The sequence below is a fragment of the Trypanosoma equiperdum genome, assembly GCF_001457755.1.
Source record: "Trypanosoma equiperdum strain OVI genome assembly, contig: ctg_694, whole genome shotgun sequence".
NCBI lineage: Eukaryota > Euglenozoa > Kinetoplastea > Trypanosomatida > Trypanosomatidae > Trypanosoma > Trypanosoma equiperdum.
The window spans coordinates 1-24,005 of record NW_027124636.1 but is presented as its reverse complement, the minus strand read 5'-3'; the positions used below and the strand labels follow the sequence as shown (position 1 = coordinate 24,005).

Genomic DNA, 24,005 nt, shown 5'->3' with positions numbered 1-24,005 from the left:
CCAACGTTGGTCCCTGCGGCGGTCCCAGTATTAGCGGTAGCCTCCGGAAGTGTGCACACTCTGGCTCACACCACTCTGCTTGGAGAATTGCTAATCCATCGAGTGACTATGAGTCCACGGGGAGTCTTTCCGATGCGTGGATGGCGCGGCTTTGATTCACTGATACAAGTGCTCGGGGACGGTGCGTGAATACAGCAGCGCCGCCTGGTGATATTTCTAGAGAAACTCAGGTCCGAAAAAGTTGCGCTATGCTGCCTACTGTTCGAGGCGTTCGTGTTAACTCGGCTTGTTACGCCCATGACGGTTGGTCCACGGTACCACAGAACCTACTGGCGACCATCCGTTCCGATAACTTTGAAAATGGTGAAATGTCGATATCCAGTTTGTTTCCACCGGTAACGTTGTGATGGAGCTCTGCTTTCAGTAGCGCAGTGTTTTTCTGCATTACAGGGTTCAATTGAACGGGTTAAATACATATTACTTCTCGCTGCAGTTCGTATATTTCAGCTACTCGAGTACGTGCTGCCCCCACAAATCTCCGATTCACCAAGCAGCGCCCATATTGTAGCCTTTCCGTTGGGCCCATAAAACGCCCCGAGTAAGCAACCCTTGACCTCCAGTACTTTCATCTTCCATGCGTCGCGCTGTTTCGTTGGCATTGTTTGTTACCTTCCGGCCGCAGCTCGTCCTTGTCGCCCCTCGGCCCGCGGAAGCCCGAGAGTAACGAGCGCTGGGGGTTGACGCCGCTTAGTGGGTTGCGAGCAGTTGTCGCAGCGTTTAAAACGCTCTTCTGCCACGACCAGTTTCGATACCCTATTGTTCTGTTTACCGAGGTTTGCTTTGTTGTCCCGAGTGGCTACCCTGTGCTGGCACCGCCGGGGCGACCATCCTTCTTTCCCCCCTGGGTCCTTCGGTGGTGCCAGCCGGGCATAAGAAATGTTTCTCGTCTCTCGTCAGGGGCGACCTCTCGACTCCCGGGGGGGGGGGGTTCTTTTTTTTTTTCCACCCTATCCGGCACCACGCACGACTGGGTATGTGTTGCCATTCGCGTTGCCCACCTTCCTTAGAAAACTTTCGGATTGTCTCTTTGCTGATACGCGCGGCCAACCTGATTTTTTCCCGTGAGAATGATGATCTTCATTATGTCAATAGAGCTGTCCTCACTTCTGTGGCGCCAGCGGTGGTATCAAGCACTTTCAAAGTGTTGTGGTTGCTGGGCTCGCGGATGGGGCCCAGTTCGATACCTCGCCGACCCTTTGGTTGATACCATTTGGCGTGGACGACATTGGATGTGGGTACGCCGAACGGGATTGCGTACGTTGTTGGCCATTCTAGGAACTGGACGTCAGTACGCGTCGCTCAGAGTCTCCGGCCCTCCTCTTCCCATGTTGAGGTGTGTTGGGAAAAGGAGACTGGTGTCATGGCATGGTGAACACCCGGTGCAAGCACGAGAGAGGCCGCCACTCTTCCCAATGTGTGTAGGGCTGTTAGCCCCTCACGTGCCCTCGCGCCGTTGCGGATGTGAGAGGACGGCCCGAATTGCCTCTCGGGTCGGACGTGTCGGCTACATGGTATTTAAATATATTAAGAGAAGGCTTTCTGGGGAGAGGTGTGTCTTACCTTGTCTGAGTGTCTCCTCCAGGGCAAGGCTCCTCGGTGGAGATGGGGAGGGCTTCCCATGTTCCGCACCGCCTCGCGAATGGTGTTGTCCGGCTCGGGTCGATGCTGTCGCTGCCCATCTGGAAAGTCGACGCCCCCCGCTTGTCGTGACACTTTGGTGCCGTCACCCATATAGCCCGCGGTGTTTCTCTCTCCCAGAAGCTCGTTGGTGCGCTGCGCTTTAAAGCGGGCCGCTGATGGTTGGCCCGGTAATGTAGTTTCATTCTTCCGACAAGGGTGCTGATGCTTAGTGTCTCTTCCACCATGACGATGTTGGGCCTTTTGGTGCTGTGCCGCTCCGTTGCGGTCGCAGGGGATTGATGTTTTATTTTCTGTCTCTCTCACCTGCTAGCTTTGTGGCGCCTGGAGCCACTTGCGAATCCTTGCAGGTACTGCATTCACTGGCGGCGTTCTTGTTTGGGTGACACTTCATCAACGTCACCTCTGATGCCATTATTTTCCCGTAACAACGCAAAATTTAGACATATATATTGTTATTATGTTTTGTGAATCACCAGTTTTTGTTGTTTTTTGTTTAAACGTTGTTGAGCCAGGGTACTGGGCTGCCTATCTTGATGTTTGCTCATCGCTCTTTTCTAGCTCCTTCGACATGTAACGTACTTTATTACTGTGAAAGTGTGCCTTTTCTCTCTTTTAAGTATTATTACACCCGCTTCAAGAGAAGTTTCCGTCTCTGGATCATCCTTGAAATAATACTATTGTTAGAAACTTAAAAAAAGCAATCGTTTAATTGAGTGCTAAATAGTATCGTGCAGTTGCATGGACCACTACCTTAAATATTCAGAGGTCGACAATCAGAGGGACTCAGAATACTTGAAGCTATTGTATTTTCTATTTGCAAAAGTTAATTAAATTCCTGTGCAATCTACTCTTTATTTTGCCCCTCGCTTTTGTTTTGACATTGAACCAAAAGTACCTCAAAGAAACTTTTCTCCTTAACCAAGTTGTCGGGTTACGAATTGCTATATTGAGTGTTTTTACACCCGGTCAATTCAACATATTCACTGTAGGATTTGCTGCCACCCATCAGGTAGGGGGATATTGCACGTAGGCGTAACAGGTGGAAACGGCGTCGGTGTTAGTGGGAGCCTACCGTTGTTAGTGGGAGATAAAGCTCTGAATACTTGGTGCTCAACTGCCTCCGTTGTCCTTGCCCCCCTTTTTTAAAATACTGCTCCGATTTTTTTTTACTGCGACCAATTAGCTTCGCCTTACATTCCTTACTACTTTTTTTTTTTGGTGGTGAGAGGTGAGTTGATTTGTTGATGGAATCTATTATTTTTATTGTTACTAATATTTCTTTTATCGTGCTTAACGTATGAAAACAACAACCAGCTTTAATATTAATACGCATCTTTATTGTTGGGTACATCATTAGTTTAGGTATGAGGTATAATTGGCGTTGGACCATTTGAAATATAGATGTGAACGAAGGACTGGTCAATGCAATGGGAGGCTCCACTACGCAGTGTATTTTTCCCCCTGTTTTTCTCATTGTTGACGGTTGTCTGGTGTTTTCGGTGATTTGTTTTGGAGATCATACTGACAATTGAGGAATATACGACCGTTTTCTCTGTTCACTAATTACTCCTTTGCAGTTTCCAATATCTGGTCTTCTGTGGACGTATGGTTTGTCTTAATGGACTTGAAGGAGAAGGACTCCTCTACTAGGCATGCATAAGTATTAGAGGATCGGGATGGAGTTGTTCAAACCGTTTTTCCGCGGTAACAGAAGAAACCTTGATGGATGAAGACAGTCTTTGTGGTTCAACATTTTTTCTTTGTTGAATTACCTTAATTGTACACAGGGAGGCGACTGCGTATGTGCATTTATCCTGGTAAGAATGAATGCTGTGGGATATTGCTATTGACCCATCTGGTGTTACACGTAGTTACCTAATGTCTTTTATTTTTGGTATTCTCTTGCCCCTTACCTCTGGAGGGTGGTTGGTGGGCGGTTAATCCCCCCCTTTTTGAGGAAGGGATATGATTTTTGCTTGTAGTTTTGATGGGTAGTCTGAAACGTCCGCCAGATGTAAAATAAATAGGCGATCTCCTTTTTACAAATTTACCTCCTTTTCTTATTTTAGGGAAGGAGTTGGTCTCGTAATGTGAGGCCGTTTCGCCATGTCCAAGGAACAGGTTGGTACTCTCCCCGCCTCAAATTTGTATTTGCTATTGTTTCTGGCACTGAGCTGTGTCTGTTTCGCAGTTTTCACACTTACATTATACATTTTTCGTTTTTTTTTTACGAATGCTTATGGTTGTATTGTTATCGTTATGTGTGTTCAAATAAGTGACTAATGCTTCCCGGGTTTCCCTACAAGGGGAACGATATTTCTGTTGCAAATGCTATCAGTCAATTATTTTCCAGCCGACGGGAGAGGAATTTAGCGATGTTTCTGTTGCTGACGACTGGGGTGATGGTGCTTGAATTAGTATATGGAATTGCGGTTAATTCGCTGGGGCTTATCTCTGATGCCTTTCACATGATGCTCGACTCCGCTTCTATTGCCATCGGCTTGTGCGCTGCCGTTGTTGCATCCTTTCCATCTGATGAAAGGAGGTATCCGTTTGGGTATGCGAGATATGAAGTTTTGGGAGGCTTTGTAAACGCTGTTCTTCTACTATTTATTGCATGGTATGTTACCCTGGAATCAATTGAACGGATAATTAAACCGCCGGAAATTGAAGCTGGATATTTGATACAAGTTTCACTTATCGGGTTAATTGTAAATATTCTAGGAATCATTTTTTTTCATGGTATGCACGGTCACTCACATGCTCATGGTGGTTGCTCGGGCTCGGTTGATCACAATATTAGAGGGGTTTACTTGCACATACTGGCTGATCTTCTAGGGAGCATAAGCGTGATGACATCAAGTATCATAATTACACTGACGGGGGCGAGGATTTCTGACCCAATTTGTAGCATTCTGTGTTCGTTTTTCATAGCTGCATCGGCGTTTCCCCTCTTAGAGGAAACAGGTAAAGTTTTGCTGTTGTCAAATCAGCCTTATGGAGAGCTGTCGTTTTTCCAGACCCTAATTTCCGAGATATGCAGTGTTGTTGGTGTTAAAAGAGTTCTCTGTCTTTGTGCGTGGACACATTCAACTTCACCCAGGGACTCTTCACTTTGTGCAGTTAAACTTCTGAAGCACGATTCGGCTGATCAGAGCTCCGTGCGCGGCCTCGTTAAGGGATCTATAAGGAGCTTCATTACCTCCGCAACTGGGGTACGGAATACCGGAATTATTGTTCATGTAGAATAATTGGCTCTACAAAATCTACCGCGACAGTTAGATTGATAGAAGCTAATAAATCTAGTTGAGGTGGATCATTTTGGTCCTACAGTCGGTTGTATTTGCTCATGAACAACTGTGTGAAATAGAACACGAATGAGTGTCTCGACATATTTAAGTGTCAACATCATTTGGCTAAAACTATTTACCGAGGTGTTGCGTTTTGAGTGTATTTGCCACTCTGCAAACGAGAGATTATTTTGTCAAGTGGTGACCATTCTTTGTCTTTTATTCTCTCTGTGAAAATGAAGTTGAAGGACCGCAATGCTAGTGGCGGTCCGAAACGATTGTTGCGACTATGCTGCTTGACAGGGGAACATGCCACTGGGTGCGGTGCTTGTAGCATATTGGACTAAGTGGTTATGTAAATCATTTCCTTTTTTCCTGGAAGGGTCTTCGCCACCGTATTGGAAAACGGGGGACACATCCTTGTGCATTTGAAGTCACACTAAACATTCATGCTTCGATCCACTATATGTAGAATAGTTGATACAAGAGAAAACAATAATGCTTTTCGCTAACCAAGCTCAGCAGGTGCTCCGTGACGGAGCTTCAGAGGAGAAGGGTGAGCGTGCCCGCCTCATGAATATTATGGGTGCCGTATCGGTTGCCGATATTGTGAAAACGACCCTTGGACCAAAGGGAATGGACAAGATTCTTCAAGGCATGGATCGGTCTCAGGGAGTACGTGTGACCAATGATGGTGCTACTATACTCAAGTCCCTCTTCATGGATAACCCAGCAGGAAAAATTCTCATTGACATGAGTAAGACCCAGGATGACGAAGTTGGTGATGGAACCACGAGTGTGACCGTTCTCGCCGGTGAACTTCTTCGAAACGCTGAGAAACTGCTAGACCAATCGATTCACCCTCAAACGATCATCGAAGGATACCGTCTAGCTACGCAAGTTGCACGTGAGGCACTGGTTGCCTCCGCTGAAGACCACGGTAGTGACGAGAAGTTGTTCTATGACGACTTGATCAGGATTGCCAAAACGACTCTGAGTTCTAAAATTATTACTGTGGAAAAGGAGCACTTCGCCAAGCTTTGTGTAGACGCTGTTCTTCGCTTAAAGGGAAGTGGTAACCTTGAAATGATTAATATAATGAAAAAATTGGGGGGAACCCTCCGTGACAGCTACCTTGAACCTGGTTTCTTACTCGATAAAAAAATTGGTGTCGGCCAACCGCGTTTCCTAGAGGACGCTAAGATTCTGGTAGCGAACACTCCCATGGACACCGACAAAATCAAGATTTTTGGAGCCAAAGTTCGAGTGGAAAGTGTGTCGCAGTTGGCGGAAGTTGAAGCTTCAGAGAAGGAAAAGATGAAAAACAAGTGTATGAAGATAATAAAGCACAATATCAACTGCTTCATTAACCGCCAACTTATCTACAATTATCCCGAAGAAATCTTTGCCCAGCACGGAATTATGGCAATTGAACACGCTGATTTTGAGGGGATTGAACGACTTGCCAAGGCACTGGGTGCCGACGTGCTTTCACAGTTTGACGAGTCTCAGAATGTCAAGTATGGCTTTGCAAAGAGGATTGACGAAATTATGATCGGTGAGAGCACCGTTATACGGTTCTCTGGTCTCCCCAAGGGCGAAGCATGTACGATTGTGGTTCGCGGAATGTCGCAGCACATTTTAGATGAAGCTGAGCGTTCCATCCACGATGCACTCTGTGTTATTTCACAAACCATCGGTGAAACGAGGACGGTGCTGGGCGCTGGGTGCTCTGAATTTGTCATGGCACGCGCTGTTGAGGAAAGGGCCAAAACAACACCAGGAAAGAAGCAGCTCGCGATGATTGCCTTTGCTAACGCACTCCGGATGATCCCATCCATCATCGCCGATAATGCGGGGCTTGACAGTAATGATCTGATCACTCGCTTGCAGGCGGAGCACTATCAAGGTCGTAATACATTTGGGATCGATGTTGTAAAGGGCGATGTTGCTGACGTCAAGGCCCTTGGGATCACTGAGTCGTTCAAGGTTAAAAGTTCTGTCTTGGGCTACGCTGCTGAGGCTGCTGAAATGATACTTCGCGTTGATGACATCCTTCGGGCTGTGCCACGCAAACGGACTCAATGAAGCAAATGAGCAGTGTTGCCAAATGAAAAAGATTTTATTTATTAATCGTTACTAGCATTTGTCGGCGAAGCATTCATAGGTAGAAGACGGGGGGTCAAAGGTATGCGAATGCGAAATGTGTGTTGGAAACCGCGGGAGGACTCACCAACCCATCGCGTTTTACCGTGAAAAGTGGAGCTGTACATTTCCGTCCCGTCATTTTGAGAACGTAACTTTAACACATAATTATAGATGGGGGAAGCTTAATGGTAGGAGAGATATTGAAACTTAAGTGTGAGGGAAGCCAATATAAGAGAGGGAAACAGAACCAGCGGAGTCGATTTTTTGTTGTTAAAAGGTTTTTTCTTTACACGTTTAGTGAAAATATTTGTTTCTCACGTCTTTTCAACAACGGTTACAACAGCACTGCGTGTTTTTGTAGGGTGTCGTCAGTTTCTTCCTTTCTTACCTCCGAGTAAAGGGGAAAACAATTTCTGTCTCACTAAAGGCTTATTCTCACACAAGATACTATTACCCAGAGGGGACAGTGTAGTTGTCTATCACTTGCAACAGGAAAAAAAAACAGTGCTCGTAAGTATCCTGGAATAGGAAGGAAAATGAACAACAGACATTCGGGATCCGAAAAAACACCAGCAACACAGAAAAAAGACTCGTTGGCACCTTCAGCCACCAATGCCGATATAACCAAGGTGAAAATCTGCTCTGGGCACACGAGGCCAATATGTCATATTAACTATAGCAACATCATCGACGGGACCTTCTGGCTTGTGACGTCATGTCACGACGCTAAGCCTATGTTGCGTAACGGAGAAACTGGAGATTGGGTTGGGACATTCGAAGGGCACAAGGGTGCTGTGTACTGTTCGGTCTTCAATGAGGACGCCACAAGATTGGTTACCGGAAGCGGTGATTATTCCTCGATGGTGTGGAATGCCGTGACCGGGGATAAGCTACATACATGGAGCCATCCAAAGTATATTAAGTCCTGCGATTGGTGTGGCAACAAAATCGCAACGGGGTGCGTTGATGGCTTGGTCCGCATTTTTGACGCTCAAGCCTACGATGCCAATCCTGTTTGTTTCGACAGCACCGAGAAGGTTAATCAAGTGAAGGCGACGTACTTCATTGATCACACAACAATGGTTACAGCATGCGAAAATACTATTATGAAGTGGGATCTTCGGGATACTTCGTTGCCATACTTAAGGAAAGAGATTCCCGGCCTCAATTTCCTCGAGTACACCCATTCCAACAGCATTGTGGCGGCCCATGAGAAGAGCATATCTTTCATAGACACTACGTCGCTAGAAATCAAGAGCTCCTTTACAACGAGTGACGATATCGAATGCGCATCGCTTTCTCCCAACGGGCAAAACGTGGCTGCGGGATCAAAGCTAAAGGCAAAAGAGTTCACTGTTGACGGGACTGAGTTGGAGTCCCACAGGGGCCACCATGGTCCTATTTTTCATATACGCTGGGCACCAGACGGTAAATCATTTACCTCCGGCGCAGAAGATGGTATGGCTCGTATTTGGCCGTCTCACGACATAATCGAGACATACGATAACGAGAACTAAACAAAGGAACAGTCAGAGGACACTTTTGGTAATTTTCCGTCGACCACAAATTTAGGCACCTCACCTGACTGTCCCCGAAGATCACTACCAAAAAAAACTTTAAAACCCAAATGCTGAAATGAAGGAAAAAAAATAGAGAAGGAGATATATGTGTATAAACAACACTCCATTACCCTAATTAAATTAATTCAAACTATTTTCTCGACCAAAACATTTCATAGGAAAGTAGAAAGGAAAATAAAATATGGCGAAGACAACTGCTGCCCCCAAGAAAGCTGTGGCTAAGAAGGCAGCCCCCAAAAAGGCTGCTCCTAAGAAGGCTGTCGCTAAGAAGGCTGCTCCAAAGAAGGCTGTCGCTAAGAAGGCTGCTCCCAAAAAGGCTGTTGCCAAGAAACCTTTAGCCAAGAAGGTTGTCGCCAAAAAGGTTGCCCCGAAGAAGGTTGCCGGCAAGAAGGCCGCCGCTAAGAAGGCGTGAGCGCATCCGCTGCTGCCCGCTATTAGACACGCTATGAGGTTTACCTGAGTGTGGGAGAAAGCTGTCACACGTTTCAGAAGGTACTTGTGCGCCCGTCAAGGACGGAGTTAGATTTTTCCTATCTTACTTGTTTAGTTCCCTTCTACCGTTTTTATTGGATATGTTTCGTTTGTGGGTTGCGTCTTATGTACCGCCATGCGGTGTTGGTGTCGTAGCGTTGCAAAGAGCATATCATCCTGATGTGTGGCTATATTAACTGCCTGTGTATGGTTTTGGTCCAATGGGATTACTGTATGTTCTTTCTGTTGCTGATCTAGTTTTGTGTAATGCCCATTTTCTTTTTTTTTTCTTGTCAAGGGATAGGAATAAGTGTTGTGTTATGAGGTTGTGCTTCGATGCCTGACATCTTTCACTTCCCTTGTGCCAGGGGAAGGTATCAGTAGCGCGGTGTTTTTTGTTATTGTGTAACGTTTTTAGTGGAGTGGTGACTGCACTGCGGTGGATAGCTGTCTCGTGGATTGTATCATCGCGGTAGTTCATTTGCGATAGACTCTTCGTGCTGGTCGAATTTGGAGTAGTGTTTAATTGTGTCTTTTCGATATAATTATTTAAGATTGTGATCTGTAGTTTAGGAAAATTTATTTGCTACTTATTGTCACTTGCAGATACGATGAATGAGCGCACGTAGTTTTTATTTTTGGGCGTCCTGTGTTGCATGAACTAATTATTGCACTATGAAGGGGTCGTGTTTTGTGTCTTTGCATTTGTTGCGGCATCGGTCCGTTGTCACTGTTTTCTGTTTTTTATTTAGATGTTACTTCCTTTCGTTGTCGCACCATGGACCATTCGAATTATTTTCGGTTCTTTTGTTGCGTTCGGAAAAGTAGGAAGCGCTGACTGTTAATGTGTCTTGGTTTTTGTGTGTTAGCGCGTATGCACATGAATCTGGGACGTATCTCTGTGGGGAAGTGGGCGTTTGCAGGTACTCTGAATCTCGTAGTTGACTGGTGTGAGTGATGTCCGCATGCGATTATTACTAATCTTTCTGTGCGTTACCGGGCGAGCTGCTGAGGGTAATGGGGTGAGGCGGCTTGGTCGGTTGTGGTGAAGAGCGGTAAATGAATTTCAGGGCGCCAAAACATTCTTGACGAGTTGCCAGATGTGGAAGTGTGGTTCATCTTTTCGGCAATAGCTTTGGTACATTGGGCGTCCAAAATCCGTTAGTTGCCGCCTCTCCTAGGGTTCACGGTGGAGTGGATGCCGTTTCGATCGTTGACATTAGCAACAACTTAAACATTAACATATTGTAAAACTGTTTTTCGTTTTGAGCATATCTCGCACTTCCCCCCCCCCCCGATCATCAAATTTGTGGTGTGGCTTTGTGTAGGTTCGCGCAGCCGTGTATCGCTGTCGGGGAAGAGCTGAATGGGCGCTGCGCGGAGTAAACCCGCTCGCGAGGCCCCGGTAAGGTATGTGGCTAAGCAGCTTCCTCGTGTCGACTCCACACCGGTTGAGCGACAGTTTCAGAAACCGGAATTTACGGCGAAGGGTATCAACAAACGCCTTGATGATGTCAACACTGAACCTCTGATGTACGTTGAGACGTCAAAGGACGCCAGCAGCACGGAGCTCACCGACCACACCGCTCCCCGGTGGTACCTCAACACGTACATGGAAATGGTGGACAATCAGCGGACTGATCAGGTCATCATCACAGGTAATCTTCCCCTCTCGTGGGAGCGTGATAAGTTTGAACCATATGCTCTTGTGCGTGGTCGTATTGACGATGAGGATCTCAAGTGGGTACTGGCCCCAGAGCAGCGGAGCAAAGGCGTTGACGCACTCGTGGAGTTCACGAAGCTGGAGAAGAGCACGCTACAGGACGTGCTTGACACCGTGGAGTTGCCACGCACACAATATCGTAACTACAAGGGTAAACTTCATAAGTCCATTGATGATGCGAACACGCATCTCGCTGCAAGAAAACAGCAGATTGAAAAGGCGCGTGAAACGGAAATTTTACGCAAGATTGGCTATAGCGAGGAGGAGATTATGAAAGAGGAGCAGTATCTCACCAACAGGACACGAGGGGTAAAGACGTTGGATGAGTTGGGTGCCAGCCTGCGTGAGAGAAAGCGAAAGGAGCGTGCAGCAACTGTCAACGAGATGGAGGACTTGCTGGAAGAGCGTCGTGTGCAGCAGTTGGAGGCTGGTGAAGCAGTGTTCACTGACGAGGAACTCGTTGAGAGGCCAGAAGAGCTATGTCTCAAACCGAAACCCTATGGTACGAGAAAGCAGGTATATCGTCACATATACGCAGCAGACATCGGGAAAGATGGGGTCAATCAGGTTAAATTCCAATGGTGGCTCGATCGGACGCGACGGATAAAGCGTGCCGTGGACACTATTCATGGTGTTCCTGTGTACAACGAACGGCTTTCGGCCAACGAAGAGCAAACGCGAAAGCAAATGCGCGAGGCCGCAGAGTTTAACTTCTCTCTTTCTCGAGCGCAAGGCGCTAAAGGTTTTACAGATCCGCGGGGTCATTATGAGCAATTCACATCGGTTCTTCGTGACAACAAGGGACTGAACGACGATAGTCGTGTTGAGGTGCATGAGGACGGCGTACTCGAGAACGATATTTATAGGTTTCCCCATACAGCGGGCCACGGCCCCAAACCCCCACCCAAGAGATTTTCTGACAAGGGGGAGGGTACCGAACGGGTCTGTGTTGATATCCACAAGTTGCACGATGACGACGACGCGCGGGAATCCCTTAAGCGGGGAGTGAGCGCAGCCAGGGAGGTTTTTAGGCAGCATGTCACTGGGGTGGTCAAGCCTGAGGAATCGGGAGAGAGAGCGACAGATAAGCAACCTCCGCCATCGTGTGAGGATCCACCTAAATCAGGCTAGCACGGGCTAGTTAGTGAGTACATGTGTGTCTGCGTAAACCCCGTATTGAATTAGTTACCATTTTTGACTTCCCTCGGTTGTTTTCCTTTGATGCGATCGAGTTGCTTTGCCCTTATGGGCGTAAGGATGTACAGCCATGTGTGTCTTGGCATGGCTGTTGATAAGTTGAGGGAAGCTGCTTTTTGTTGTTTGGCAGTATTCTTCTCACCATTGTGTCTGCAGGAGCGTTACAGGTGTTTTTTCACTGCATTCGAACATTGCATGCGCCGCTGCGCGCTTCAGCTATGGTTCAAATGGAGAAGGTAGTAATTAGCACGTTTTAAGGCGATATCTACTGCCATTCCCATTTTCCTGGTTGCTATCCGAAGAAAATTGAACTCGGACACAATGAAAAGTTGCACACACGTATGTTTATATTTTTCTTTCTTGACAAATGCTTGGTGGAAAAATAGGGAATAAAATATTATACGTACAATTTTACACAACACAAACGGTTCACGGAGTCTAACAGAAGAGGAACAAAAAAGAAAAAAAACTGCGAAGGGACAAGATTATAAAGGGAAAGAAACTGTAATTAAAGTGCTTAGGGAAAGTAACAATAAGGCTAAGGTTAACAAAAGGAGATGGAAACAGCAGAGTTAGCAAGAGCGTTTGTCAATGTGGAAGAGGAATGCCGGAGGTTGCGCTCTGAAGTTGCAATCCTCGAGAGGGCCAGGCGCTATCAGAACGAGGAGCTTTCGTCTTTAACTCTTTCATCCGAGCAGGGAAAGATTTTGTCGAAGAATTTTAAGGGACGCACGATTTTCATCCCTATCGAGGCTGTCGGTGAAGTGAATAACAAAGCGGGGGAACTTCACTTGTTGGTGAAGGAGCGCGAGCGCCTCCTACGCGAACGGAGTCACCTCGAGGCCGCCCTTCAAGATGCCACTGTGCGTACGACCCAAGCGGAAGAGGAGAACAACGAGTTCAAAAGGATCATTGGGCTAACTGGCGGCGAGACTATGGCAACCATAAGGGAGATGACGGATGCGGTTGCCCTGAAGAACAAACTGAGGCTCGATATCGTGAACGCACTACAGGACCGCGAAGTTATTCAGGAGACCCTCAAGAAGCAGAACAACTATCTCTCGAGTATGGTAAGCGAATTGTCGACAACCGATAACATAGAGAGTGATCGCGCTAATGCACTTAACCAGCTTTCTGAGAAGCAGGCAGAATTGAAGAGTATCCGTGATGAGGTGGCGGCGATGCGGCGCCTCCTGCGTCGGAAGGAGGCCTTGCTGGAGAAGGAGAAACCTGTTGATGAGTTGGCCCTCATCAAGAGCGCCGAGACGGACCGTACGGTGGCACTCTACAAGCTTGACAAGGAACGTGAGGCTGTTCGTGTCAATGATTTGTCTGTTTGCCACCGAGCAGCGCAGATCGCCAGACTGGAACGACGTATTGAGATGATAGGTGATGCAGTTGGGGGCGATGAGAGCCTGGAAGAGGAGCGTGTCGATGCAGACCTTGTCGAGCAGTTGCGCAAAGAGATCATTTCTCTCTCACGCCTCCACTTTGATGGCTCCGCGCATTTGGAGTTACTCGATTCGGACATCTCCGACCTGGACAGACGGGCTGCTGGTCTCATCCGGACGACAGCGAACGTGCGGAAGGAGATGAAGCGGATCGGAAAGGAGCACAAGAAGTATACCAACGCACAGAGGAAGGAACTGGAGGTGGAGCAGGAGGCCACAGAGCAGGAGATTAAGCAGATTGAGAAGGAAGTAGAGGCACTCCGCCAGATGAGCGCCCGCAACGGCCGCTCAAAGCTAAGCCAGTAGGGATGGGAAAGGGTATCTGCAATCCATCTCACTTAGTATACTTTTTTTTCTCGGTTGGGCGCTGGTTGTCCGGAAGGGAGAGAAAGTGTAGATGCCATCGTGACTTTTTTTTTTGAGGTGCTGACACCAAATACAAAAATGAAGAGGGGTGACGTTGCGTTATTAATGGTTAATAGCCGCGCAGGGTTTTTTGTGAGTGGTTGCTGCAGATAGAAGTAGAAAAAGGTTATAAAAATTTCGTGTAGCCGACTGCAGGAAATACCCTTGATGTACGTTGCCTTCCAAGCCAACACTATATTTTCCCTCCTTCCTGCTTTTTGTCGGTTCATCTACCCCCCCCCCCCCTGATGTGGTTCAATCTTCGTTGCGCATGGGGGGGGGGGTGTCGTGCCGTGGATGTTGTGACTCAGAGGGAAGGGTTTTGATGGGTCAAAAAGTGTTTTTTTTGTGTGGCCGCTTGTATAAGGTAATAGCAGGAAAGTAATGCGATAACGGCTCCGGAAGTACTCACGAAAATGATCACGTGGAAGAAGAAGTGGAGGTCAAGAGGGAGAAAAACTACCCCTACAGTGTCTGTTTGTGATGTATTATTAAGCAACGTTTGTTCGAATTTTCGTTTCCTCCACAGCCCCTATGAATTGCACTGCTCTGACTGTAAAGGGATGTCGGAGGTAAAATGTGATCTTAGGTGTTGAGGAATCGGAGGGGAAGGTAAGGAACCAAGTAAACAGATGCGAATATTTCATTTGTATACCTACCAAGATGAGGAAAGGGAAAGGTGTGGAGGGGAATGAGTGATGGTGGGGGAAGAGAAACGGGGCCAAGAGCACCGACCACAAAAATCTTTGACATGTACGGGACCCCCTTTTTCCTGAAGGCGAATCACAATTTTCCGTCATTTCCCCCATTTTCATTCATTTTCAATTTGTACTCAAGGACTTTTGTTATATATATTACATGAGAATTGCTTATCAGCTCCTAGTCCTCTATTTAATTGTTCTCCTATGTTTACCCGTCTCTGTCCTTGCCTCTCACTCCGCATGGACACGCCACTTTAACTTCCCTCCCACCAGTAATGTTGGAACGGAGACAATATACATATAAAGCTGCCGTTTTCCCCCTATTTTCCTGTTTCACGTCCTTCCCTATTTTTACAAGCTGACAGTTTAGGTACTACATTCCCTTGCTTCTTCAAAGATCGAGTCAGCAGAACTTGGGCTCGACGAAAAGTTCTAGATGCCTTTGGTTCTTTTAGATTACTCCACTTAGCGGTGGTGCGCTGTGGCACTGTGGGGATGGGGTCTTCTTTACTCTGAACATTGGCTGCAGGCACAATGATACCCGACTGCATGTAATGTTGTCAAACGAAGGAATGTGGCGTGGCTTCCTTAAATTCTGCTTTGCCGCTTAGATTGTGGTCGCGGAGATTTAGGCGTGTGTAGTTCCTCGCATCCCCGCTGTTATGTTACCGTTAACTTCGTTTTTGTAACCGCCGGCACATTTCCGGACTAAAATAGCACCCAATTTTATCTTTTTCTGCTCGCGCTGAAACACAGGTTCGTCTGCAGTTAACGCTACTACCCTCGTGTCAGTTGCCGTTTCCGCAAGTTTGTAATACTAATATCGATGCTTCGCCTCTGTCATCGCCTGATGCTATGCCCACGGGGTGTGGCAACCGATTTGCTGGGTGTTCTTCACATGCTTCTTTGTGGTCAGTTTGTTGTACCAAAACAGTGACGGAGGCCCGACCGGGGCAACTAATTACTCTCAAGCTATTACTCTGTAATACTGTGGGGCACGAATCGGAGTTATATTACTCTTTTCCTTGGGGCAGCACAGCTGATCATTCTTTTATTGCAGGTCTTCGTTTACACACTGGTATGTTTGTCTGCCTTTCCACTGTTTTCAACGGCGTTCCTCTTGTTCTCCCCTTTGTTGCCGTAACCTCTCTTTGCATTCGTAGCTTGGCCCAAGAACACTGACGGTAAGCACCCACTTTGTTGTTTATCAGCCTGCCGATATACCTAATCGTTAGTTTCTCATTCCTCTATCGGGTTTGGCTGCCAGCACACCCCCTTTTTTCAACTGCGGAGACCGATATTGGCACTGAGCGTTCTATACCATGTATAATGCCCTGAGGTCAGCAGCTCTGGCAGTGGGGTTGGTGTTACTGTTTGCCGCCACGCCAGCATCCGCAACTAGAGAGGGTTCGTTTCAATGCGAGAATGTGTGGGATGGCCCGAGTACCAGTAATGACGTTCAGGCGTGTATACTCAATGCAGAGCGCATGCGGTCTCAGTGGAAGCTCTTTGTTTTGCCGTTTCTAAGTGCTGTACTTCTTGCAGTACTGTTGGTAAGCTTCCCTCTTGTATTCATTTGCTCCATATGCTGTAACTGTTGCGGCTGTTGTGGTGCAAACTGCTGTAAACCGGAAACGAAGAAGAGCAGGAATCAGGCCCGTTGCTGTTTGTGGTTGTACATCGTGTATGCCCTACTTTGGAGCGTTATGGTTTTTTTTCTTATCGTATACGGGACTCGGACGGTGACGAAGGCTGTTCCAACGTTCGTCGACGACGCAGTCTCTGGACCCTTGTCGTACTTTAATCAAACAGCAGAAAGTGTAATGGATTACACATATGACTGGAGCTCGGGTGAGCGGAGGGAACCAGGTGACTTTACGATTGACTTCTCCGAGTTTTCCAGCATGCAGAAGAAGGTAATGGAAGGCGTGTCCGCAGTCCGTGCAACAGTCTTTGTACACTTTGACAAGGTCTCCATCGCGTCCTACGTTGTCGGAAGCCTTGGTTTCGTTATGGTACTTGTTATTCTCCCTTTTGCCATGTTCAAGTGCTGCATTCCGGGGTTTCCAATATGTATCTCGTTCGTCTATTGGATTTTTGGTCTTGCCTTCGCCGTGCTCGGACTTCTGTTGACGATTCTGGCGTACTTCGCCACCCTTACCTGCGGCGAAGTGGAGCGACACCATGGGCGGGATCCAGGGCTGATTCAGTGGTATGGCGTCCCTGTTTGTAAAGAGTTTTTTAATTTCCAACAGTTAAACAAGGGCATTATGGCCGCTGAGTTGCAGCTGTCTCAGGGTGTCTGCAAGGCAGTTCTACCGTTCTGTGACAGACGTAAGCTTCGGGGCCCCGGTGGCGTAGTGGATCGTGCTGATCCTCACCCTGGTGAGAGAAACAGGTTGCTGCCACCCGGTGGCGAATATCCAAATGAAAAGGCCTTGGAGAACACAAGCCACAAACACGGAAATGTTCCTCCTGCAAGCGATAGGGCGGGGGGTCCACCGCATCCAACACCTGTGCGTGACCACTCGGGTCTGCCTGGAATTTCCGAGGGGCCGAATTTTCCGGATCTTCCCGCGGTCCCTGTGCTAAACTGTCAAGAAGGATTTACAGACGCCTCGCAGTGTACGACGTTTGATGCGATGTCCGCATTTGTGTTGACGGCGGAAGTTAAAGGTTCCTTAAACCCATGTGGAGAGGCCGGAAAGGCGTGCAACCTTACGGAGTGTGCCGCGCGTTGTGAAAACGATCAATTACAGGAGCTTGCGGTTCGCGCAACAAGTCAGATTGAGAGAGTGCAGAACGTAACCATCGCGTGGTCGTATGCCAGGCCGCTACTTGAGTGCAACTTCGTAATCGACAAGATTGTAGAGTCTCTAGAAGCATGCGGGGACATCACGGCAGGAACGATGGTGTTGGGTGCAGGTTTTTTCATTGGTGCAATTGTGTTTGGCCTCGGTATATATATTATGCTCCGTGGTGCTTGCGTATGGGGTGAGATACCGATGTTCACTAGGGATGCGAAAGCTTCGTAGAGTCACAGGGCGCCTCGCTTCCCTTTTCGTCATTTAATTGAGTTCTTCATTTACTTATCTATTTCTGTTTTGTCTTTCCACTAGACTGAATCGTTTATTCTCCTTACATCAGATTTATAATGCACACAATATTGTGGGATAGATGACAATGAGGAGTGGGGAATGGAGGGAAATGAGTGAAAAGAGAAACATTACAAAAATTGTACCTTTTTTTCTTTTCCCCTCAGTGTCGTTTATACATGTGACAGTATGTAAATTGGCCCTCTTCTTGTTCCTTTCGCTTTCGTTGTGACGCGCCTTAATGGGACGGGTTGTGTATCGTTTGACAATCATTTAGTTCTTTCTCATCCCTCTTACTCTTTTTAGTATTTTTGTTGTGGTCCCTTCATTTAACTGATCTAGCGGAGGAGGAGGCCGTCCCCCTATTTATCTCGTGAATAAGCGTTGGGTCTTCCTCCCCACTTCTCTACCGGGTGAATCAGTACCGCTCGGTCGAACGTTATCTTAATTTTTTTCTTTTGAACGGCACTTGTCTCCTGTATTTGTTGCATTCTGATCTTGTTAGTGTTTTTGTTGGCGTTATATTTTTCTGATCTCTCTTTCCTGACACAATTTTCCGATCGTTTTTTTTTCCGTTTTCCCACATGCGCATGAACGCGTGGGAAAGGGAGGGGGTGTGGGAGTGTATTGAGGAGATAAGTCGGCGCGAGTGTATCCAACATTAGGGATATTCTTCGTAAACCATTATGCAATATCGCACATGTTTGTATATATTTATTTATGTTTATGCGTATTTTTTGTTTTTGTTGTTCGGGTTTGGCGTTTATTTTTTAAATATTATTGGTAATTCAGCGAACAATTTAATGGGGTACGGAAGAGAAAAGGTAGAGTGTAAAGGTGGCAGTATGCCAGGACCCTTGCACGCACATATACAGTCACATATGTTCTCAACACCTCTTTTGCGCGTAGCATTTACGTTTGGTGCCGTCAAAAGTTATCGGGAGGCAAAAAAGAAAAGAAAACAAACGGTTGGTGGATTGTGGAGTTGTCCACATCTCTCATTACTGGTGAGGTGAAACATGTATGAGAGATTGCTACGGTTGTGCTCCGTGCGCTTTTTCTTCCACACCCACATAATAAATGGAAAGAAATATGTTTAATTTGGTGGAGGCCGTCGAACAATTGAAAGACGGATTTTCTTGTTGCGATGAGCAGCAGGGGTTAGGAGAGGGGTAGCGAGTGACGCGGATAAGTAGGATCCAAAATAAATGCAGCCAACGACCACTTGTGCTTCGTCAAGGGCACTGATGTTTGCTCGAATGTTTGTTAACGTGAACGGTCAATTGAGCACCGCAATTAACTGTGCATTGCAGGGGAAGGGGTCCATCTTGTGCTTTCAAGTCACTCCGTTTCTCATGATGTGCAGTGTTAACAGCTGTTCGAGAACCCACTCATTTACTCACTCGCTTCCCTATATATTTTTTGCTTGCTTTCATTCACTTGATCAGTAGTTTCCCACTCAGGCGAGTTTTACTCTTTCCTATTTTTCGTGCGCTGCCCTTGCTGATGTCCTCCGCAGTGGGAGCCGCAATGTCCCTTATTGGACAGGATAGTGATGAGGCAAGAGCGGCGGTAAGGCTGCAGCGGGAGCTGAAGCGCAGAAAGGACGCTCTACGAAAACTTGAGAAGAAGATGAAGGCCCTTAAGCCTTCCGACACTGTCTTCCAGGTGACTATGGAGGAAATGGAGAAACTTAAGAACGAGGTGGACCAACTGGAGAAAGGCGTCGCCTCGCAGCAGGAAGAAAAGAAGAGTAGTGTTGAATCGAAATCACCGCGTCGCGGGACCTCGGCGGCTCCCCGCCTAGTTGGATCTCCCAGAAAGGACCCCCTCAAGTCCTTGACACCGAGGGGTGCAGGAGTGAAGACTCCGAAAGCGTTGTCAACACCGCGCATAAGGCGGGATCTGGCCCCCAGTGCGCACACATCCCGACAGAAGGCCGTGAGCAAGGAGGAGAGACGGGCGGGTTATGTGACAGATGACCTGGGCGAGAGAGTGGCTGTTACTGTGAGTGCTGGGACGGCGGGATCACAGATGCGTGATGAGCAACTCTTTGTGGACGTGCAGGCTGTTGTTCAGGAGCACATTGACCGCTCCGTGACAGGCTCACCGTGCGCCATCGTTTCCCCTCGGAACGATATCGACTGTGAGGGAGTGCACTATCAGGTTGCGGAGTTGGCGCTGATGATGGAGTCCATGATGGTTGTTGGAGGAAATGCCCGTACCTTCGCGATGATTGAAGCCTTCAAAGCGTTACTGAAATCGTCTCCAACGTTGTCTGGTTCCACTGTTAACCACTTTCCTTCAAAAGAGTTTGAAAGTCTGATCAAGGTTAATTTCGACCTTCTATGCCGAAGTCGCGCACCGTCTGCAGGTATGACCAACGCTAAGGATTCTTTAGTGCGTCGTGTAGTTGCATTGCTGTCACAGAGAGAGAAGGCGCGGTTTTCCGCGGACGATTTGTTTGCCTCACTAAGATCCGCGCGACTAGAGAGTTCAATGTGTGTTCAATCTACTGCCGTCGGGCGGGATAGGAATGAAACATGCTTCCTTGACATCAGCCCTCGTGATTTGGCACTGAAAGTTTTAGGCGCCATCGAGCGGGAGCTTCAACTCTCTATAAAGAGCATCGTCGAGGATCGCGCAGAACCCCATCTTTCCTCTAACGACACAATTCTTGTGTTTGGTAGGAGTAGTACCGTCGAGCTCATTCTCCTTGCTGCAGCGAATAACCCGCGCCTTGCAAGTAAGCCGAAGGTTATCGTCGTTGATTCAGCTCCACTTTACGAAGGTCGTGCCCTTGCAACGAGGCTTTCGTGCAGCGGCCTTGACGTCACATACGGGCTTATTACGACGTGTTGCACACTCATGCCCAGATGCACTCGCGTTTTTATTGGGGCAGCCGCCGTTCTTCAGAACGGTGATGTGTTTAGCCGCTGTGGCACGGCTGTCGTGGTCTCAAGCGCGAAGCAATTTCGCAAACCCGTTCTGTGCTTCAGTGAGAGCATTAAGTTTGTCCCAGAGGTGTGGCTCGGTAATCTTGGACAAAATACCAGGCTGACCGACATGCGGCAGCCTCACCGCGGCGAGCTCCGAATCCGAAGTCCAGGCAACTGGAGCCCCTTATCGCACGGTAGCCGTGAATTAATGGATGTCAAGAAGGGCTGGGGTCAGTGCAATTCCGGTGGTCTCTCCGGCCGAGGTACGAACGAAGAGCCGTCCCGGTTGCTGCAGACGGATGCCCCACCCAGCTCCGGTTACCTCTATGACCTTACGCCAGCCGCTTACATTGACATGATCATCTGTGAGATGGGGTGCTTGCACACTTCGGCGATTCTTGCAGCGCTGCGTGATCGTGAGGACAGAGATCTTTATTTGATGTCGGCTACGTGAGGAATACCGGCGTTACTAATGTTTCCGACAAAGTTTTATATTCGGCACGTGTCTGGTGACGTATGCATATGTATGCGCATACATGTGTATATACCCCACTAAACGTCACTCAAAAAACACGAAGAAAGGAATAATTCTTGAGTGTTTTCTCACGTTCGCACTTTCCACGACGTACGGTGGAGTTTGGTTTTCGTTTCGGTTGGATGTCAATCATGACACCACTACCAGCGCTGCTCTTTCCGCTCTGTTTTTTCCCGTTTCCTTTATTTGTTCCCCCCCTCTTGTGCCCCTCTGTGTGTCCGTGTGGATGGACCCATTAATTTTAACCATTTAACTAAGGTATCTGGCTTTTCGGCCGGTGACCTACGGTAGGCCGCTCAGTCCCAGATGCGTTAGTGGTGTTTTGAGCAAGGTCTACCTTTCCTAAGCTGTTTCACTTGCGTTAGAGCTACTTTTTTCTTTTTGGAATTATTTCTCCCCTTTTGCTTTACAAATTTGTGGTGCGTATCTAGAGATCTGGACTCTAACTTGTAGCGTTTCACGCTGCTTGTGCGTGTCGTGTACCGTACGATGATCGCCGATAAGTGTGGCAAACAGTTGTCACAGAATGATGCTTTAGTCGGTGCTGGGCCTGTTGTACCTAGTGAAGGCATCGGAATCGTTCAAAGGGTGCCGCCAACGGGCTCTAGGGATGCTCATTCGAACATGGGTGATGGTCCACGGATCGCGGATGGCGGAGGAAGTAATGGCGACCAGGCGTCTGCAGATCAAATGCCTCCGGAAGCGGGTAATTGTGGCACTACAGATGGTGAAATTAAAAGGTCTGTTGTAAAGAGGAGGCCGTCCTGGACCCAGTTTTCGAACCCAAATCCAACGTTAGGAGGGGGGTCTTCTTGTGGAGGCGAAAATGACTCGTTATGTGCGCAACAGCACAAGAATGGATCTTGCAGTAAAAGCGGTGATGAAATTGTTGTAGCAACGAATCCGAAGAGCTGTGACGAAGATGAGTTAATGTGTTGCATTTGCTTAGAAGGATACAATGAAGAAAATCCTATTCTCTATGGTGAATGCAAACACCACTTTCACATGCCCTGCCTGATGGCTTGGAAGCAGCGTAGTAATGTTTGCCCCATGTGCGATTCGGAGACCCTGAGAGGCGTTGCGGATGACCAGGAGCCCCCCCCTCGGAGAACGTCACCTACCTCTTTGGATGATCACCTTTCGCCCACAGCGCATCAACGGTATAGTAGGCGCGAGCCGCGCATTCCCAAGAACCCGGGAGTCCGTGGCCATCCCGGTCGTCCCCTTCAGGGAAGGCAGCCAGGCAGCGGCGCACGCCCCACAAATCACCCTCTTGGTGGTGTGTCGGGTGACTCGGGCCATCGTAGTGTAGGCAGCACCGGTAACGGCGGCAGGGCAGCGACGGCGAAGGTTAACCGACAAGTGTCCCCCGCGCAGAATGGCCAGGTCGCAAGCAAGCCTAAACGTTCATTTTTCAGTAGGGTATTTTGCTGTTTTAAACGGTAAGTGATTGAAGGGATGGGACCTTATTATCTTTGCGCGTCACTTTGTTTTCACGTAGCGGTCGCGGTTGGATTGATGTGGCCTTTGATGTACGCAACATGGAATGGTTATTATTCAGTATTGTTCTGGGGGTCACATAAAATTGTGTGTACGCGTAAAGGAGAGGAACGTTTCCTTAATTTTTTTCTTGACTTGATTCCTTCAGCGTCTGTTTTCATGCTTCCCTTCTGCGGGTGTTTTGTTCTTATTACTTTGTGCATACCCTTGTTGTTTTGGAGACATCGGCATATCGACACCTCGTTTACCACTGGCCCTTATTGTAAGTTTTTTGGTTGCTTTTCGCTATGGAGGTGTGGGGGCGACATGAAGCGGGAGCAAGCAAAGTATTAGGTGGCAACCACTAAGTCGGGCCATAACTTCCGCCATATTATTTGACACGTTTGCAGTTGTTATTTTTCGCGTTCTCTCACACCTCTTTCCTGCTTTTACCCTTCCATCCGCATCAGCGCTGTCGATGCATGTATACAAATTCAATGTACATCAGGTGCTTGTGCGTGGGTAAAGGAACACCTTTTTTTTTGTGAAGCGGCAAAATATGAGCATATACGTGGGTGTGCGTGGGTGGAAAAGGTTAGATCATTCCTTTGACTTCAACTGTTTTGCATTTTTTTGCGTCCAGAAAAGGATGTATTCACCATTAGCAGTGTGTTGCTATCCAGTTTTTCCACGAAAATTACTTCCTCAATGTCATATTGCGTCTATTGTACACCCGGGTGGGGGGCTCGCCTCCCTTACCGTCTGTTGTCTTAGAACCCTTTAACTCCTGTGGGAACCCATCAAGAAGTTTCGCAGGAAACTTTGGGTTCCTTCCGTTTCATATATAAATATATTCTTCTGTGTCCCCCACTAATGTTTCCCCTAGGTCCTGTGGAAGGAGATGTGAGTAGGTGGTTATAACAAGGTTAGGTGCTCCAAATTCAGACTCTTCACCCGAACATGCTGTTATTCTCCTTTACACCGTGCCACTAGCTCGTCGCCTTGCCTGGGCGGCAACTTACTGCAGATTCATTGTTTTGTTCCTCGGTCAGCTCGCTCCCCTTTCGCAGTTTTTCCTCTCCTGTTTATTTGCATAGAAAGCTCTTTATCGACTCCCCACAAGAATGAACAACACAACCGCTACTGTGAAGGCCACCCCAAAGAAGGTTGCAGCCAAAAAGGCCGCTCCAAAGAAAACTGTGGCCAAAAAGGCTGCTCCAAAGAAGGCTGTTGCCAAGAAACCTTTAGCTAAGAAGGTTGTCGCTAAGAAGGCTGCTCCCAAGAAAGCTG

At 47.8% G+C, this 24,005-nt stretch overlaps 10 protein-coding genes across 10 annotated transcripts; all 10 read left to right on the top strand.

Moving 5' to 3' along the window:
- Window positions 1–1,127: 1,127 nt before the first annotated feature.
- Window positions 1,128–1,844, top strand: TEOVI_000325000 (uncharacterized protein; the record flags this gene model as incomplete). Its single annotated transcript, XM_067226194.1, has 1 exon — window positions 1,128–1,844. One exon carries the CDS (start codon window positions 1,128–1,130, stop codon window positions 1,842–1,844), a length of 717 nt encoding a protein of 238 aa, XP_067082295.1.
- Window positions 1,845–3,983: 2,139 nt separating this feature from the next.
- TEOVI_000324900 (cation transporter protein, putative) lies at window positions 3,984–4,952 on the top strand (the record flags this gene model as incomplete). The annotated part of the gene is made up of 1 exon (XM_067226193.1): window positions 3,984–4,952. One exon carries the CDS (start codon window positions 3,984–3,986, stop codon window positions 4,950–4,952), a length of 969 nt encoding a protein of 322 aa, XP_067082294.1.
- Window positions 4,953–5,489: 537 nt separating this feature from the next.
- Window positions 5,490–7,079, top strand: TEOVI_000324800 (T-complex protein 1, beta subunit, putative; the record flags this gene model as incomplete). Its single annotated transcript, XM_067226192.1, has 1 exon — window positions 5,490–7,079. The coding sequence occupies one exon, from the start codon at window positions 5,490–5,492 to the stop codon at window positions 7,077–7,079; it is 1,590 nt and encodes a 529-aa protein (XP_067082293.1).
- A 596-nt stretch (window positions 7,080–7,675) lies between these two features.
- Window positions 7,676–8,656, top strand: TEOVI_000324700 (WD domain, G-beta repeat, putative; the record flags this gene model as incomplete). Its single annotated transcript, XM_067226191.1, has 1 exon — window positions 7,676–8,656. The coding sequence occupies one exon, from the start codon at window positions 7,676–7,678 to the stop codon at window positions 8,654–8,656; it is 981 nt and encodes a 326-aa protein (XP_067082292.1).
- Window positions 8,657–8,900: 244 nt separating this feature from the next.
- On the top strand, window positions 8,901–9,131 carry TEOVI_000324600 (uncharacterized protein; the record flags this gene model as incomplete). The annotated part of the gene is made up of 1 exon (XM_067226190.1): window positions 8,901–9,131. One exon carries the CDS (start codon window positions 8,901–8,903, stop codon window positions 9,129–9,131), a length of 231 nt encoding a protein of 76 aa, XP_067082291.1.
- A 1,425-nt stretch (window positions 9,132–10,556) lies between these two features.
- On the top strand, window positions 10,557–12,044 carry TEOVI_000324500 (uncharacterized protein; the record flags this gene model as incomplete). Its single annotated transcript, XM_067226189.1, has 1 exon — window positions 10,557–12,044. The coding sequence occupies one exon, from the start codon at window positions 10,557–10,559 to the stop codon at window positions 12,042–12,044; it is 1,488 nt and encodes a 495-aa protein (XP_067082290.1).
- Window positions 12,045–12,667: 623 nt separating this feature from the next.
- Window positions 12,668–13,867, top strand: TEOVI_000324400 (uncharacterized protein; the record flags this gene model as incomplete). Its single annotated transcript, XM_067226188.1, has 1 exon — window positions 12,668–13,867. One exon carries the CDS (start codon window positions 12,668–12,670, stop codon window positions 13,865–13,867), a length of 1,200 nt encoding a protein of 399 aa, XP_067082289.1.
- A 2,122-nt stretch (window positions 13,868–15,989) lies between these two features.
- On the top strand, window positions 15,990–17,702 carry TEOVI_000324300 (uncharacterized protein; the record flags this gene model as incomplete). Its single annotated transcript, XM_067226187.1, has 1 exon — window positions 15,990–17,702. The coding sequence occupies one exon, from the start codon at window positions 15,990–15,992 to the stop codon at window positions 17,700–17,702; it is 1,713 nt and encodes a 570-aa protein (XP_067082288.1).
- Window positions 17,703–19,268: 1,566 nt separating this feature from the next.
- TEOVI_000324200 (translation initiation factor eIF2B delta subunit, putative) lies at window positions 19,269–21,155 on the top strand (the record flags this gene model as incomplete). The annotated part of the gene is made up of 1 exon (XM_067226186.1): window positions 19,269–21,155. The coding sequence occupies one exon, from the start codon at window positions 19,269–19,271 to the stop codon at window positions 21,153–21,155; it is 1,887 nt and encodes a 628-aa protein (XP_067082287.1).
- Window positions 21,156–21,725: 570 nt separating this feature from the next.
- TEOVI_000324100 (Ring finger domain containing protein, putative) lies at window positions 21,726–22,682 on the top strand (the record flags this gene model as incomplete). The annotated part of the gene is made up of 1 exon (XM_067226185.1): window positions 21,726–22,682. One exon carries the CDS (start codon window positions 21,726–21,728, stop codon window positions 22,680–22,682), a length of 957 nt encoding a protein of 318 aa, XP_067082286.1.
- Between the last annotated feature and the right edge of the window lie 1,323 nt (window positions 22,683–24,005).